This window comes from Carassius gibelio, chromosome A7, assembly GCF_023724105.1.
Source record: "Carassius gibelio isolate Cgi1373 ecotype wild population from Czech Republic chromosome A7, carGib1.2-hapl.c, whole genome shotgun sequence".
Classification (NCBI taxonomy): domain Eukaryota; kingdom Metazoa; phylum Chordata; class Actinopteri; order Cypriniformes; family Cyprinidae; genus Carassius; species Carassius gibelio.
In genome coordinates, this window is record NC_068377.1 from 20,512,518 (window position 1) to 20,531,756 (window position 19,239).

Consider the following 19,239-nt stretch of genomic DNA (forward strand, 5'->3'; position numbering starts at 1 on the left):
TTCCCCTGACCAAAAGGTCAGACCATGGTAAAAGGTTGCAAGAGTTGCGAGTCCGCCTCTCTTTCCTTCCTTTCATCCATCCTCTGGAGCCCTTGCTCCCATGAAAGAGAAGGAAAGAGAATGAGGGAGAGGAGAGAGAAAGCCGCTCTGTAGAGGCTGCTCCAATATGACATTTCACACAGGGATCCACCACAGCAACCGCTGACATTTAAGTTACTTTTCAAGCAGGCAGACTGGGCTCCTAACAGCATGGTTGTTGTTAGTGGCGGTTGATGTGCCCACTGAAATCTCTACCACATTCAGCGCAGATCTCAGCACATTAGGTTGACTCGAAAAATGCAACATAAACAAAGTTATAACATTGAAGCTCAGACACATGCACACACACACACACTTCATTTGACAGGTTCACACAGTATGAACATTACACACCACATTAGCACTCCAGCACCTCGTTAACACACAGTGTTTTTGCACAGGAAGTTAGGATGCCCTCCATCTGTTGCAAGTGTAGGTGTTTATGATGTCAGTTAGTGTGTCAAATAATAGCAAGGCTGAGCGCTGAAGAATCAAGCAACAGGATCTTTGACCTCTTATTTACAACACTGATGAAAAATAAAATATGGCGATAGAAAATCTTTTTGCTATGTTTTCTTTTTGGTTTGATACAACTATAACCTACCTTTATTAAAATCTGGAAAGGTAAGACAGCAGTTGATCAATGTAGTTTTGAAATAAAAAAGACCTTTAGTTTATTTCAATTAAGAAAAAATTCTGAGGTGCTGTTGGATAAAGATTATCATAAAGGGTTCAGTATACCACAGCCACTTTACATTTAAATGCTTAAAACATACACAACAGGATGTGCACATGTAAAAAAGCACTAAAAAGAGAGGACTTTCATCTCCAGAACATTGAAAGATGGAAACAGGGAAACGGGTTAAGCTTTGAAGATGTGTGCCGCAATCTTGGTATTTCAGGATAAATGTATTATCTGTGATTTCATTTCATTTGTGTCACTCCCTCTTTCCTCTGCATTAGGAGAACAACATCATTTGCTTTGATGTCTGAGGCTCGGCAGTGGAGATGTAAAGAATCTCTGGACTGGCACAAAAATCTAAATTATGTCCAGACTGGCTCAAAGTTGACAGTACAACATGTTAAAGTTTGAAACAAAGTGCTTATGGTAAAACATCTTCAGTTATGATTTATCTGTTCTATTTGTTTGCTCCAAACAACTACAACAACAATAACAAAAAAACCAAAACCAAAACAAAACAAAACATACACAACCATGACCTGGCTTTAGGGGATAGTTCACTCAAGAATGAAAACTCTGACATCATTTACTCATCCTCATGTTATCACAGACTTAAAGGGTTAGTTCACCCAAAAAGGAAAATTATGTCATTAATGACCCTTAGGAACACAGTAAGATATTTTAGATTTAGTCCGAGAGCTTTCTGTCCCTCCATTGAAACTGTGTGTACGGTATACTGTCCATGTCCAGAAAGGTAATAAAAACATCCTCAAAGTAGCCCATGTGACATCAGAGGGTCCGTTAGAATTTGTTAGCATCGAAAATACATTTGTAGCATTGTCTTCTCTTCCGTGTCTGTTGTGGGAGAGTTCAAAACACTGCAGGTTAGTGATATCCGGTTCGAAACGAATCACTCGATGTAACCAGATCTTCTTGAACCAGTTCACCAAATCAAACTGAATCGTTTGAAACGGTTCGCGTCTCTAATACGCATTAATCCACAAATGACTTAAGCTGTTAACTTTTTTAATGTGTCTGACACTCCCTCTGAGTTAAAACAAAGCAATATCCCGGAGTAATTCATTTACTCCAACAGTACACTGACTGAACTGCTTTGAAGAGAGAACTGAAGATGAACACCGAGCCGAGCCAGATAACGAACAAAACAAGAACCGTTTCTGTCAGATGCGTCCAATTCGTGAACCGAGGAGCTGATGATACTGCACATTGTGATTCAGCGTGAACCAGACTGAGACACAGTGCGTCTGAACCGAACTGGTTCTTTTGGTGATTGATTCTGAACTGATTCTGTGCTAACGTTATGAGCGCGGGCAAACCAAAGTCTTGAATCAAGGGCAATCATCGCCAATGACGTCATTACGTAGAGTGCAAAAGAACCAGTGAACCATTTTCGAAAGAACCGGTTTGCGTAAATATAGCTAACACATTTGTGGATATTCTGAATAAAAAAGGAAAAATGATATAAAAGCAGATCATCATTCATTCAGCGCTGTTGCTGCTGCGATGTGTCACGTGACAAGCAATGACGCGTCACCATGGAAACCATAAAATAACGGTCGCCTTGAAAAACTCATGCTGTTTGGTCAGCCAGATTATTTTACATTTACGCGTGAAAGGGTTAGCCTATATGTTGTATGCGCAGCCGCAGCGGAGACATTATTTAAGGGCGCGAGTGATGCATTTCATGCTTAATGGAGATTCCAAAGCACTCTTCTTTGGTCAGAACCATGGAGAGCGATCGCGGATAGGTCTGTCCTATGCACCGAAACTTTTAACAATGCAACAAAATATTTAAATAGCATCAAGCTATTAAAATCGATATTATGCATATGCACAGATAATATAACAGTAGGCTATATTAGTCAATATTTTCCTATTAGGTTAAGTGATTGGAAAGTTTTTTTTTTTTTTTTTTTTTACATTTTTAATTTAAGGACCATCCCACAATTGGTCTGGCCTATCCAAAACTGGAATCCTGGCGCCGTGCCAGTGTACTGCTTCAGTAAATGAATTACTCTAGGATATTGGTTTATTTTAACAATTTGGTGAACTGGTTCAAAAAGATCTGGTTAGATCGAATGATTCGTTCACGAACCGGATATCACAAACTGCTTTGTTTTGAACTCTCTCTCACAACAGACACAGAAGAGAAGACAATGCTGAATATAGTCGTAGTTTTTGCTATTTTTGGACCAAAATGTATTTTCGATGCTTCAAAAAATCCTAACTGACCCTCTGATGTCACATGGACTACTCTGAAGATGTTTTTCTTACCTTTCTGGACATGGACAGTATACCGTACACACAGCTTCAATGGAGGGAACGAGAGCTCTCGGACTAAATCTAAAATATCTTAAACTGTGTTCCAAAGATAAACGGAGGTCTTACAGGTTTGGAACGACATGAGGGTGAGTCATTAATGACATAATTTTCCTTTTTGGGTGAACTATCCCTTTAAGCATAATGCAATGTGAGCCTGTTAGGAAATGGTTTAAATTTTTCAATTTGTATAGTGTATTTTTCAAAACATTGTTCCTAAGCAGCTTTAGTGCCTTCCAAGTCCTACAGTAATCAAGTTAAAGGTGATCATAGCAAGGAAAAACTATTGAAGAAGATCTAATCAGAATCAGACTAACCGCCTCCTCAAGCTGGCACATTTTTAAATAAGTTATGAACCATTAAATGTACAATACATAGTGTAATAACAAATAACAAGTTTCACAATTATGTTTTGTCATAAAATTTTCAACTGAGCAAGGCATCCATCATAAATTCACATGCAAGACCGGAAATAATTAGGTAAATATTGATACTTTTTTTCTCTTGTACAATGGAAGCTCACACAGGCCTATTGTGCAGCTGCTTTTGACCTTCTAATCCGGAATCAATAATAATCTGATCATTCACCTGATTAGATTGAGGTGCTTTCATCTGTGCAGTTGTGATCTCCCTCACGTAAAGTGTACACAGCAAACTGATGTTCGATCTAACCACCAATGAAGCCCCATATTATTCATTTGTGCCACCGCTCAGTGGACATGAAGGCCATATTTGTAGGCCTTCAATAAAACAAATATTTGTGTTGCCATGGTGATCTCAACTTTGTCTTTTCCTTTATATGTGGCTGATTAACACCTTCAAGGTCATTTCTAATCAGGCAAAGAAATGTATCAAATATTCCTTTGATCCAAATGTATGTACATTTCAGCAAATTCCACAGAGTGAGCTCAGTCTTGCAAACACCTTTTATGTAAATACAATTGTGAATATCACATTCTGAGCAATAAATATAAAAAAGTGAGTATATATATATATATATATATATATATATATATATATATATATATATATATATATATATATATATATATATATATATATATATATATAAAACAATTGTCTTATAATTTAATGTTAGATCATCACCACACTCAACTGCTTGAATAAAATAAAGCATCAAATGAGTGAGAATAGCTGAAAAGACAAACCAAGGGTGAATGCCTTTGTCTGACTTGGTATTCCTTTTTGTTAGTATTCCTAAGCCTCCTGACAGTCTAATATCTGACACACGTGTGACTCTAAGAAGCCTCTTAATGAGCCATGAGTGCGAATGGGGATTTTCACGGAAACCCCATTTACATATCACAAAAGAAACACCAATATGTTCCCCCAAAGACTTCTCAAGTGCTGCGGTAAAACATCAGCTTACACACCAACTGTAGAGCTGTTATATTAACTGCTGTCTGGAAGTGCTAGACGTGTGAGGCATTTTCAGGTTTCAATTCAATGCCTTAATTACAGTATTAGAAAGAGCCCTGATATTGACAAGAATGGACAGCAATAAAACATGCTGAACAATACTAAGCCGAATTATAGCATAAAGTTGTATTTGGTTGAATTTTTGTAGCTCACAATAGTTCACAAGTGTTTAATTGCCACTGAGCTTTTTCTGTGGAACTGAGATGTGGGTGCATATTACATTTGCGCATGTGACAGCATGTCACATATGTAACATGAAGTGTAACCACTAGCAGGGCAAGGCAGGCAAAAATCTGAAAGGAAGGTCTGGTGAAGAGGCCTGGATCTGTGAACTTACTGGAGAAAGCTCTTCCTGTTTCTTCACCTGCAAGATGTGATTTGACAGCAAATCCCTTCCTTGGCATGTCACAGTATTATATGCTAATGTTTATTTCCAATGCATCAAATTCTACTCTCTTGTTGGGTTGGGGGAGGGAGAGAAGGGACGCTAAAGATAAAGTCAGTGCAGGGATGGTGAAAGACTCTGGGAAGGCTCTCTGAGGTTTTGCTTGCATACATATAAAAATACACACCAACACTCTCTTTTTGATGTTTCAATGAAATGCGTACCCTAAAAACTCCTTTAATAAATGTTTGCCTATATGTTGTCTTTTTATGAATTGACATATTTAAATATTATTTTTTACACCTGTTAATAATTATAGATTTTTCATGTTTCAGTTAATTTAGCATTTTATCTTCAATCTTTTATTTATTTATTGTCTGTGGTTGTATTTATGGTTACCTGCCAAGCTCCCATTCTACAATGAGAATTTGCATTTAAATGACCTACCTGGTTAAATTAAGGGTAAATAACTGAAAGTAAATAAGCAGACAATGTTTACAAGCCTTTCACTAAGACTATTCTACAAAAACAGGCATGTAGACATGCTTAATTTTCTCCATAAAAGGTATACACACATACACACACACACACACACACACCACAGGTAAATCAGTTGAGATTCCTGCCTGTCATAGATGATTTTCTGCTCCTTCCTGCATTATCTGTTGAAGTGGTGCTTGGAGAATTCTGCTGCTAATGGCTGCATCCATGCATAAACAACCTGAAATAATTCCTGCCCCAATTTATTCACAAACTCAGTCAGATGTATCATTTGACAGGATCTGCCTCCCGCTAATAAAGTAGCCAACAGCAGTGGCTCATACATTCACATCCTTCCCTTTACCTGCTCTTGTGCCAGATGCAATCACAGCCCATCCCTCCTAGAAAAGCTTCTAAACTTTTCTTTCAGCACTTCACTGACCATTACATGTACACCATTCTCAAACACATCTCTTGTCCTCTAAAATACTTCCCTTGTCCTTCCCCAATCATCCAGTTTCTTGACAAGTGCATCAAATGCCCCATCAAAGTAGCCTACAGAATCTCCAAATCTAAAAAAAAAAATGTCTGAGATATCTGATAGCAAAAATTACAGGCCATTATTTTTTCTTTTCTTTTTGTGTCCTCTCACCCCAAACAGCCTGCTTTATATTTGTATAATTATCTTTAATATCTTTCATATATTAATAATATATTGATTAATACCTTTGCATTGAGTATTAAACCCTAACAATGGATATTTCTTTCACAACATTTATTAATCTACGTTCATTTTAATAAAAAAAAAAAATACAACATCTTTCGTTGTTAACTGATGTTCATTCCTAAGTTTATTTAATTATTTATAGTTGATCCATTGCTTAAATATATATATATATATATATATATATATATATATATATATATATATATATATATATATATATATATATATATATATATATATATATATATATATATATATATATATATATGCATTGTGATCAATAAATGTTATAAAGATTTTGTTCATTATTAGTTCAAGTTAGCTTTGTCATAAATTAATGTTAACAAATTGAACCTTGATTTCCTGCAAAAATTTTATCTTGAGGCTTTTGGGCAGACAAAAACACATGGCTGGTTTTGGGTGATGATGGACGTTCTCCTTCCATCACCTCTCTACACCTGGATGTCTCCCACACTTCCCACCAACTGCTGGCAAAGACTGTGAGTGAACGATAGGCCTGTGCAGCTGACAGAGAGTGTTGGGGATTTAGTCGCTATGGAAACACCTATCATAGCTGACGTGGGGTGGCAGAGTCACTGTCGCTATGACAACCGGGCCAGCTGACATACAGGTGGTCAGGGGGTGGGTGACATCACCAGGTGCTGTGTGCCCCCCGTGACCTCTGGCTGTGATAGAAGGACGAAAACATTTCATGCTTTTCCTTTAGCCTTTTATGAGCTATGTACTGTGTATCTCCTTCACGTTCCCACTCTCATATCCCGGTCGTCTTGCTCTGCCTATTTCTCATTCCCTTTTATTTTTATCCTTTGTGCATAACCCTGTGTTTCTTCCTCCCTTAAACACCCATCCTCTCTCTCTCTCTCTCTGTCCTTTTTTGTCTTTTAATCAGAGAAGGAGCTATAAAGAGGTTCATCTTTTAACAGGGAGAAAGATATGATATACTGGCCAGCAAATTAGTTCATTAAAACATTAATCAACACATTTATCAACTATCAACTGAAAAAATAATTCTTCCCCTTCCCTGCTTCCATCACACACTTTTTTGTCTCCCTCATCTCTACCAGATTTCACAAATATTCAGTACATATATTAATATGAAAAATCTTTACTGTCACCCTTTGTATTGCTTCTGTGCGCATTAAAAAACAAAACACCTAGGTCCAAATATCAAAACAACAGAGCTCTACATGCAGGAGCTCTATATGACATTCAGACATCACATCAAATAATCATGTCTTCGTTTTAAATGTTGCATGTGCCCACATGGAGGTGCGACCTGTGGAATGCCTATCGATCCTCCCTCCTTATCTCTGTGACATTTCCTTACCTCAGTCTACATCTACCACTGTCATATCAGATCTCTAGCTAAGCACTTCTGCCATTACTTTAGCAGAGGGAAACAGAGAGAGATTTCATTCATGCGTGAGGTGAGAGGAATCCTATGACTTGGTTGGTCCCCATGGGACGACGTTTTTATTTTCATTTCTTTTCTTTCTTTCTTTTTTCTTTTTCTAGATCAGTCATGCCCCTTTAAGATCTGCTTATGATCCTTTTCCTCTGTCCTACAAGTATACCCATCTATTTCTCCTTATGCCTTTCATAACCTTTGTTAGTTCACCTTCTGTCACACATAGGTGAAACACACACAGTCATATGCACAGCTCTGCATGGCTTTTTATTTTATTCAGCGCCATCTGAGCACATTCAAACAGCTGAGATAATTTCTCTTTCCCTTCCAGCAGAGAGTCCTGTACCCCCGCCGACCCCTGCACAGCAGTCGTGATTAAGGCTAATTACCGACAAAACGGGCCAAGATGACAAACTTTAGACAGCAGCCCTGTACTCATGCAGCATGGTGGAAATGACTATCAGAGGTGTTTGAGCAGACAGAATGAGAAAGAGAGGGCCAAAAAAAAACTAAAGCGCTGTAATGAGAGCTCTGGGTTAAAAAGAAAGAAGAAGAAGAAAAAGAAAAAACATCGCTGTTTAAATCTGATTTTAAAAAGGGTCAGTATGGATGTTAAAAATGACCAGCAGCTCAATCTCATTGTTAATTACTCTTCATTTTTATAAACAAAATAATATGTTGTCAGTCTGTTCTGTAAAATGTATGCACTCATGAACAGTTTGCAAACATAGTTCTCAAGTATGCGCACACCAGTAAAGAATAAAAGCTGTTTCATGACCCTGTCAAATTCAAATAATAATGTGGATGACAGTTTCTACTACCAACCCAGCAGTTAAAGTGGATGAAAAGAGAATGGACGAGACTGAAGAAGCGTAGCTTGTTTTGCGATGTATTCTTCTCTTTGCTTGTTTGTGGCACACATACTGAGGTCTTATGGTCACATTCTCTATTGGAAAGCTCATTTGGACCAGGTTCATAAAGGCTGCCGGCACATCAATACCCTACTTGATTACATTCTCACCTCCGCTGAGAGGCCTCGATGAATATTTATCGATGTGGATGCACACGCACCCTCTCCTTTCATCACATCCGTCCACTGCCCCTCAAAACCTTCTTCACTTAATTTCTTTATGAATATTAAAGGATGCATTATGTCAGCTCACAGACTGACAGCACTTGAGCTAATCCTGTTATTGTTTTAGCGAGATGGCTGCATCTCTTGCTAATGTGTCAAAAAACATGCATCCCTTTATTTATTTATTTATTTTCCTCTTTCTATTGTTGTGTTTGTCTTATGTTGGCATGGAGACAACCGTAAGTGGATCGGAAAACAATTTGTGGAGGTGGGAGGATGGGTTATCAAAGTGCTGCGTTCAATAGGAATATGCTTGACGTTAATTCTTGGCAAACAATCAATGCCTGGATTTTCATGTAATGGAAGCGTCGTGGCAAACAGCAGAGGGAAGGAAACTTGAAAATTAAAAACATCTATCTCAGTGATTGTCCAAAGTCACACACACACACACACACACACACACACACACACGCACACACACACACACAAAAAAGAAAATGTACACATTTGGCAACACATGCAAATCATCAAAAATATTCCAACATTTTCTAAAAACGCATTCCAAGAAAATATTTTTAAACTGCTTCCTGCAAATCACTTACTGTCATGTGCTGTGGATGATTAAAACACAACATTTTATTCTATATACTGTGGATGAATGCAACTTGTTTTCACTGCAGTCCAAGGCTACCGGTGTCAGCTGCTTACGTTTATTTTATTTGTACAAAAAAACGACCATTATGCTGGTTGATGTTGAAAACTGTTTTTGTTATAATATTATTTTCATTTATTATTGTAATCGTAAACAACCGGGTTTGCAGTGAAAATAGGCTTGATGTTTACTGCACTTTATTGTTCTTCTAGTTATTTATATAGCTTGTTTCCTAATCTAGATTTCTAAACCTGACAATGAATAATATGAGTTTGTGACTAATTGCTTATGTTCCTCTATTTTAAGTACCTTTGCAGCTAATGAGTCGGAAGTCTCAAATATTGGCGGTTGGCGGTTCAGTGCCTTGTTCAAGTGCACCTCCCTGAGAATCGAACCCGCAGTCCGACTCTCTAACCATTAGGTCACGACTGCCCCATGAAGTGGATTCTAAATAATTCCATGTCTCTTGTACTTCTCTGACAAATAAGTGACGTGACATTCAGCCAAGTATGGTGACCCATACTCAGAATTTGTGCTCTGCATTTAACCCATCCGAAGTGCACACACACAGAGCAGTGAACACACACACACACACACACACACACACACACACTGTGAACACACACCCGGAGCAGTGGGCAGCTGCGGTGCCCGGGGAGCAGTTGGGGGTTCGGTGCCTTGCACAAGGGCACCTAAGTCGTGGTATTGAAGGTAAAATGTGTATTCATTTTATACCACACAAAAGTTCCATCATTTATATTAGTTTAATAAATATTAATTTACTGAATTCATCATGAAATCATCATCAAAAATTTAGTATTCATTACACCTCCCATTCTGACAGTGTTCTAACAGGCGATTTTGCATCAATGCAGTTGTTAAGCAGTGCTCAATAGAGCTGTAATCGGGCCTTAAAAGTTAGGTCCGACAGGACCCGAGCCCGACGGGTTTCGGCCCCGAGCCCGACAAGTACATTTTGATTGACAGCTTTTTTTAAAGCCCGAACCCGTTTACAGCCCGACATTATTCAAATGTGCGCACGCACACAGCTCTTTTGCCTTTTGCCAACAATGAGCAATTTATTCATGTTTTAACATAATTTACTCATAACTAACGTAGACTAGACCACTTGGAAGTTGGAATAAAGAAATAAAATAAGTCCTCTGTGACATCATAACATCTCAGCATTCTAGACATAGGCTCATTTAAGCTATAAATAGACCAACGCACCAATAAAAACGAGTTATTAAAAAAAATAAATAAAATAAGATAAATTTTAAATTAAGATGGGTAGCCTGTTTGGCAATAACGAAATTAAGATAAAGGCTCCGCCGGATTTGCTTTATTTAATAAAAGAATAATGCCAACATTAGCGTAAATACTCTGTCAACATTATGCATTTAAGACTCGACGAATATTTAGTTATCATTTGAAAAACCTTTACTCACAGAGATTAGGCTTGGTCTACATGTTTTTGTGGAGGAAAATGATTGAAACCACTGTAGATGTCTTCAGAGCGCTCCTGCGCTCACTGATGGTGCTTCATTATTCTCATTATAAACATGGTCAAAACTTCTCCACACCCCAGAGTTTGCTTTAGTTGCTGGTGCAACCAAAACGTAATCACCAGAGGCAAGCCTCTATTACACCTGCTCAGCATTCATTTTCGCATCTTTCTCGCGCTAATCGAAACACATCACATGACCGCTCGTTTACCTCGCAAACCGGAGCGCGAGCCCGAGCCCCATCGGGTTCGGGCAAAGATCTTCAGCTCTAGTGCTCAATGGGTCGCTGAAGATCTACCAACAAAACAACACAGACTTAAGGGCATGTGGAGGTGAGATCAAATGTCCCAGGATAAGAACAGACTCATTAGCTAAGTGTTCCTTTAAATTCAGAGAGCAATACAAGGATATCCTCTCTGATTATTATCCCCAAAACCATCTTTAATCTAAGATAATTTAACCATGTTGTGTACCTGTGCAGTATAGTTAGCCTAGTTTTAAATGGTTTCATGTTTCATGCAGAACAGCACTTTTAGTGCTAGTTTCTAGTGAAACTGCCAAATTTCTGTGTTAGGCAATAGTCTCAAACATCTCTTTCCATGTATTTGATTGAGATAACTAATAACCATCTGTCCCTCCATCCTCTCTCTCTCTCTCTCTGTCTCTCTGTTGTATGGCCGTTTTGATTGACGGAGTATATTTGGCATGTTGCCTCTGCAGCAGAGAGCGAATTGAATCAGTGACATAAAGAGCCGCTTAGCTCTATTTAATGGCAATCACAGACATACAGTACACATACACATACACGCTTATGCACACACACACACACACACACACAGAGAGAGAGAGAGAGAGAGAGAGAGAGAGGGATATATATATATATATGTATATATATATATATATATAGCACATAATCACAGAAGGAGGTTTAATGATGTATCCTCATTCCTTCGGGTGTAAGATGTGTTGGATAACCAAACAGTTGTTGGTCTCTACTGACTTCCTTAGTATGGAAAAAAGATACTACTAAAAACGTGCTTCTTTTGTGTTTTAGAAGAAAGAAATTCACACAGCACCTTGAGGTTGAGTAAATGACAGAATTTTCATTTTTGGGGGAACTATCCATTTAATGCTTGGTGGTGCTGTTGCTAATCCATGACATTTCATTCTAAAATTCGATATGTACACCATCTATAAAAGAATGCTAAGTGAAGGGACAGATTCTGTGAGTAAAACACTTTCAATAAGGGGTTGCACTCTGGGAAAGGAGGATGTCATCATTGGTGAGGGAGGAAGAGGGGAGAGAAAGAAGACTCCTTTCCTCTGACTTACATCACTCAGTCCAGCTTCAAGTATTTGCAGACCACTCTCCTTCTCCAGCTGTCCTTTCTGCTCAACTGTCAAAGAGAAAAAGGGGACTGAGTGAGAGCACATCAGAGGGTATATAGCGTGTCATCAGTGCTGAGATGGAGGTGTGTGTGATAGGTGTACTTGACCTCATCTGACTGAGTTTTGGGAAGTCTGTTGTTTGAAAATTACTTTCTACATTAGAAAACACTGAAATACTATGATATGAAATGACAAATATCTGCAAGCAACAATCAAGAGAGTCTGAGGAAAATGATAAGAGGGTGTGTAACATGCTCTTCAGGATTATTAGCACTAAAACATGATTTTAGTATGTTTACAGACTTCAGTATATTGCTCCACGGAGACTGACATCTTCAAAAATACACCAAGCTTGCGAGTAAAAACATTTATCCTACTGTGTGAATCTGAGAGCAGTGGTTAAAAAAAGAGAACTTTGTGGTTGCAATAACTGAATTTACTTAGACCGTTGTGGATGTTTTGAGCTGATGGATCAGAATTCCCGACCTTTTTTCAGTATGTGACTATTTTTAAAGCTTTGAGAGCTTTTGTATTTTATAAAAGGTCCAAAAATATGACACCCTGTGTGTGGGCTCTATATTTTTATTTGCAGGTAACAATTTGTCTTTGACTAAGTGGTTGTGTGAGATGATAAGATATATCTGTTCTTTGGTAACTTCTGAGAACACTAAAATCAGTGGTTCCTTTCAATAATATTGTTACTTGTTTAATCCCTAAACACATAAGGTTAGCCATTTCAAGTGGCATGTCAAGTGCTGCATCTGCAGGCAAGAGAGAGACAGTAAAGAATCATGATGTGTTACATATCAGCCATTTTCACATTTGGCCTGAAGTAAGGTTTGCTTACAGCCCTTGCAAAGCAATTCAAATATTACTCTAATCAAAACAAACCCACAAAAAATCAGCCTGGAGGTCAGCAATGAGTAGATTTAACACAACACTATTTGATGTCATAAGCTATTTTCATTTAGTGGCACCAAAATCAGTAACTTTAATGATGAAATTCTATATTTTTAAATTAATACTCTGAAACACTGCCAAGTTAACAACTGAGAAAAATACTAATGAGGAAATACTAATATTATCCTCTTTTCCAGTGCTCTGTCTTTTTGTCAAAAAACAAAACATACTGCACTTTCAGCAACAAATAGGGCATCAGATATGTTCATTACACGAGGTGGGCATAATCTCAGTCATTTACTGATCTAAATGTGCGAACAATTACCTGCCAAGTTCTATAAGTCATGAAGGAACATAGCACAACAAAAGTGTGAGAGTGTGTACATTCTAATAGTGAATGTGGATTGAAGCATATTTTACGATGATAGAATCAAACAAAATGCATTAGCTAAAAAAAAAAAAAAAGCTTAGCATATAAGATGAAACACTTTCTCCTACTTTGATTCTCAGGCAAGTTGCTCTTTTCAAGCACAGCTTTGATAGTGCATTTAGAGAGAGAGGGGGTGAATTAAAAGGCTTTTTACAGATTACACAGAAGGGAAAATAATTATACAGTGTGGAATTATAATTGACTTTGTTTACGTTGCCGGAGCAGGAACGACAGAGTGAGGGAGCAGGGTTAAGAGGCAGTACTGAGATAGTGGAGAGAGAGAGAGAAAGATATGTAAGAAAAACAGACTGTCAAACACGCAGGAAGATAAAGCAAGAAAAGTGTGAAAATAAAATGGCAATGCAAGGAAGCCAAGGTGAAGAATCTGGACAGAAAAGAGAAAGGGGAAACATTCTGAAGAAATACCGAGCAGAATCAGTTGAGCAAAAAGAAAAAAGAGAGAGAAAGTCTTCTTTAAATGCCCCCAGATGACGTCTATGCTAATGACACCAGCTAAGTTGGTCTCCGGAGCTGGTCTTGTCTGCTGGAGATTCTTTAATTAGGATTTTAATCTATCCAAGCCCATTCCTCTCGCCGTACACTCTTAATGCTACATTCCATTTGATTAAGCACGATGCCTCAGAACAATCAACAAACGACCCATCTCTCTTTCCATCACCGTCTGTCTGTCTTTCACTCATGAAAGAACTCCTTCTCCCACTCTCCCGCCTGAGACAGCATTAAAGCCTGGTCTCTATAAACAGGTGTATGTTTGTGTGTGATGGAACAAGAATGAGGGAGTGTGTGAACTAAAGTGCCTATCAGCTGCTGTGGTTGAGAGAAAATGAAAGACACTTTTTTTAGTGTCTGGGTCTCAAATACAGCTGAGCTATTCTGCACCAAAATATCACTTCTTGAGACAGAGATCATCCAAGCCCACTAAACATCTATCTGTCATGATTCTGCCCTCGTGTCCTTGATTTTTCCTAGTCTTGAGGCAGGATCATGACAGACCCGTGTTTTGTGTACAAGCGCATGGCCTTGTCTTTGGGCCATGTGCTTGTGTTGTCTCGTTCCCTTGCCCCACCCCCTTGTTATCCTAGTCGTGTCGTGATTGTCCTATCTGTAACACCTGTCGTGTCTTGATTAGTTCCCCTATTTAGATCTCCTAGTGTGCTCTGTCTTGCGTCGGTTCATTGTACTACTTATGTGTTCTACACTTGTGATTGTACCTCTGAAGTCCCTGTATAACCGTGAGTGTTATTTGTAGTTAGTGTTCTCTAGTTTTGAGTCTTTGTTTATCTTGTCTGATCAGTCCTGTTTAGTATTTGTTGTATCTGCCCTAGTCCTGTTTTCCCCCTCGTGGGTTTTTGTTTTCCCCTTTTTGTCAAATAAATCCTGTGTGTACACGATCCCTGTCTGCACTTGAGTTCCTCCCTTGCAACCCTGACAGAATGAACCGACCAAAAAGGAACTCAGCAGGCATGAGGTCCTCCGAGCTCCAACACCTGTTGGAGTTCCGGAGGCAGTGCTGGACGTCATCCCCCACCGACAGGAAGGGGGTCACCCTCCCATACTCGCCCGAGGGGGAGTGGATCCTCCGTAATTATGCCCGGCTGTGGGAAAGCATCTCCCAGGAGGAGCCACAGAGGTCCCCTCCACCTACCCAGCTGCCAACCATCCCTGAGGGTCGTGTCCTGGCCGTGGCAACCCTGGGGGATCAGGCAAGCCCCTCCCAGAGTCCTGAGGTGCCCTCCTCAGCCAGCAGTCTCCCCATGAAACGAGGGAGACGGTTTTCATGGGAGTCAACTTCTGAGTCTTCGGCGTCCGAGACTGCCCTGCCCGAGACCAAACTCCCCCAACCCGCCTCTGACCCAGCTGTGGCCTCTGCACCGCGCCCAAGGAGGAAGAGGAGGAAGAGGGGGCCTGCCGGTCCTGTGACCCTGTCTCCTCCCGTGCCAGCAGCGGAGAGCGCTGGCGTGCCCGTGCCAGCAGCGGAGAGCGCTGGCGTGCCCGTGCCAGCAGCGGAGAGCGCTGGCGTGCCCGTGCCAGCAGCGGAGAGCGCTGGCGTGCCCGTGCCAGCAGCGGTGGGCGTTCCCGTGCCAGCAGCGGAGAGCGCTGGCGTGCCCGACCCAGCAGCGGTGAGCGTGCCCGAGCCAGCAGCAGAGAGAGCTGGCGTGCCCGTGCCAGCAGCGGTGGGCGTTCCCGTGCCAGCAGCGGAGAGCGCTGGCGTGCCCGAGTCAGCAGCGGTGAGCGCTGGCGTTCCCGAGCCGGCAAAGAAGAGGGCAGTATGCAAGTCGGCAGTCGTGAGAGCGCAGGAGAGTGCCGCGGCCGACTCTGCAGCAAAGACTTTAGTACAGTGTGTCTCATCTCGTAAGGAGATGCCAATTGTCTTAGCGGCTAAAGCCTTTTCAGATTATTTGTCTAGTCTTGTCCGTATCCTAGAAGTCCCCGTCAGTCCTGTCTTGTCCTCAGACCCTGTCCCCAGAAATCCCGAGTGTCCTGATGTCGTCTCCCCGTGTCCCGTAGATGTCGTCTCCCCGTGTCCCGTGAGTGTTGCCCCGTGTCCTGCTGATGTAGTCATGTATCCTGTTGATGTGGCCCCGTGTCCCGTAGATGTCCCGTGTCCTGTTGTCCCCCCGTGTCCAGTAGATGTTGTCGTCCCGTGTCCAGTAGATGTTGTCCCCCCGTGTCCAGCTGTGGTCCCCCCGTGTCCAGCTGTCGTCTCCCCGCGTCCCGTAAGTCTTGCCCCGCGTCCCGTAAGTGTTGCCCCGTGTCCCTTGTCTGCTCCTATCATGTCCCCTGTCAGTTGTCCCGAGACCCCTCCCCGCCCCTCACCACCCAGACCTGCCCGTACCCCCCGTCGTCAGCCTTCGTCCTGTCCTCCTAAGATTCCTACCCCACCCACCCGCCCTGGTCTGTCCCCCATGAACTTTGTGGTCCCGCCCCCTCCCCTTCCCTGTTTGTTTTTTTTGATTTGTCACCCTAACCCTGCCGTCGTGTATTCATGTCTGCCTTTGTTGTTATTTGTCATGTCTTGTTGGTTTGTGTCGGTGTCCCAGTCCGTCATGTCTCGTGTTTGATGTTCCCTTGAGGAGCGTCTGGAAGCCGCTCCTTAAGGGAGGGGTTCTGTCATGATTCTGCCCTCGTGTCCTTGATTTTTCCTAGTCTTGAGGCAGGATCATGACAGACCCGTGTTTTGTGTACAAGCGCATGGCCTTGTCTTTGGGCCATGTGCTTGTGTTGTCTCGTTCCCTTGCCCCACCCCCTTGTTATCCTAGTCGTGTCGTGATTGTCCTATCTGTAACACCTGTCGTGTCTTGATTAGTTCCCCTATTTAGATCTCCTAGTGTGCTCTGTCTTGCGTCGGTTCATTGTACTACTTATGTGTTCTACACTTGTGATTGTACCTCTGAAGTCCCTGTATAACCGTGAGTGTTATTTGTAGTTAGTGTTCTCTAGTTTTGAGTCTTTGTTTATCTTGTCTGATCAGTCCTGTTTAGTATTTGTTGTATCTGCCCTAGTCCTGTTTTCCCCCTCGTGGGTTTTTGTTTTCCCCTTTTTGTCAAATAAATCCTGTGTGTACACGATCCCTGTCTGCACTTGAGTTCCTCCCTTGCAACCCTGACACTATCACTGCCACATATACACAATGTTTTTTTGTACAGGCACGGAAATAGAGGCAGCAAATATTCTCTCCGCTATAAAAACAACAATAACAATAATAACTTCACCCCTAAACTAAAAAATGTCCAAACAAGAGTCATGTGATGAAAAAAAAAAAAAATCCAGAAAATTAAACCATAAAACAGGAACTGGTCACATGGAGAAGACCCATGCAGACCCTATTGACTGTGTCAAGGTCAAAGTCTCACAATATCACATAACCTTTTTAAAAAAAAATTTAAATCAAAATGAATTAAATTCTGGTTTTAAAAAAGTATCTTAAAAATCTTTTAATTTCACTATTTGACATCTTTAAAGTATATTTTTGTTGTTGTTTTTAAATTTAACATGAAAAAAAAAACATGACTACAAAGATTATATTTCTAAGCATGTGTTTTAGGCATTTTAAGATTTTTTTTAAGGAGATTTAAAAATAATAATAATAATCCTTTTCTTTATTATGGCCAATCTTATGTCACTGACCAATTTTTTTAAATGAAGTACCTAGGTAATACTTAATAATTTAAAGTAATCTAACTAAATCATACATATTTGAGTTTTCCACCTAGGAATTTAGACTATATTCACATATGGAATACAAGTAGAAATACTATGCCACTATCCATGATTTGTTAATATGTTTTTCTCCAGAGTACCGAAGAAATGCTAAATAAGAGCAAATGCAACCATGTTAACAAACATGCCTTCTCACATCACATATTCACACGAGGGACTAAATCTCACTCTCACCTGTGCTGAGCTTTGACCCACTCTTGCAAATGAAGCTGCACCCAGGTTAACCTTGTGTCACAGCCAATCCCCAGAACCCCTCAGAGTCTCCATTTATTAGAGCTTAGAGACTGTGGAGGCCTCCACCATCCACTTTGCACTCAGGCCTGTCTGCAGCCACTTTAAATGTAAATGAAAGGCTGGGGACAGAGTCAGGAAGCCTGAGCATTTCTCAGGGGAAAGGGACTGCATGAGGGTAAGATGCCCTGCTTTTGAAAAAGAAAAAAAAAAAGAAAGAAATTGCCTCATGAAGGTTTGTGTTTTGTTGCATTTAGGACTGTATGCTGGATTTGGATGAGGTTCAAAGGTAATGAAAGATAAACAGAGAAAAGATCTGTCCACAGATGATTAAAGAAAATAGCAGCCAAACAATCATGGTGGTCTTGAAAAGCTGCCATGAAGAGCAAATAATGAGGCCTTTAAAAATGAAACATATTTTCATCAGATATCATACATGACATTTGTCATATTGACAAATAAAAATATAGTGAATAACATAAGCCCATTTCAGTGCAATTGTGAATTACAATCTGTTTCACACACACACACACACACACACACACTCACACACACACACACACACACACACACTTGTTTTTGTGAAAAGTGAAAATCACATAGGCGTAATGGATTTTATACTGTACAAACTGTATATTCTATGGCCCTTCACCAACCCTACACCTAACCCTAACCCTCACAGGGAACTTTGTGCATTTTTAATTTCTCCCAAAAACTTTTAAAAATGGGGACATGGGTTATGTCCTCATATGGCACCCTCTCCTTGTAATACCTGTGTCATACCCATGTCATTATACAGAGTTGTGTCCTAATATGTCACACACACACACACACACACACACACACACACACACACACACACACACACACATTCTGGAAGCTTCATATTTCTGCTTTTGTAAAAAAATGTCTTGACATTCCAAATTATTCATGACAGCCCATGAAAACATGTGTCAGGCTTAATTTTCAAGTTGTTTTTCAACTGGCTTTAATTGGCTATTGTATCAGTCACTACGCTTTTATTCCAGATATGCATTTCTTAATGTACCAGCTGTTCCAACACCTCAGTTATACTAATAGATCACCTTTTTGACTTTGGAATTTGTAGTCCACTTTAAACAGAAAGTTGAGAATGACAGTAAATAAAAGTCAACAGATCCATTTGACCTGATAAAGACAGGACTTTGAATATATTTACAGTGCTTGTCTGATTAATTAACTTTGATTACTTTTGGTTTCATACTAAGTTCTAGT

At 40.2% G+C, this 19,239-nt stretch overlaps 1 protein-coding gene across 1 annotated transcript in view; it reads right to left on the bottom strand.

Moving 5' to 3' along the window:
• LOC128016773 (receptor-type tyrosine-protein phosphatase N2-like) overlaps positions 1 to 19,239 on the bottom strand; it is a 175,584-nt gene that overhangs the window by 55,168 nt on the left and 101,177 nt on the right. Inside the window, exon 12 of the mRNA XM_052601554.1 lies at positions 12,126 to 12,190. Coding sequence (XP_052457514.1) covers positions 12,126 to 12,190 — 65 coding nt within the window. The remainder of the gene's footprint in view (positions 1 to 12,125; positions 12,191 to 19,239) is intronic.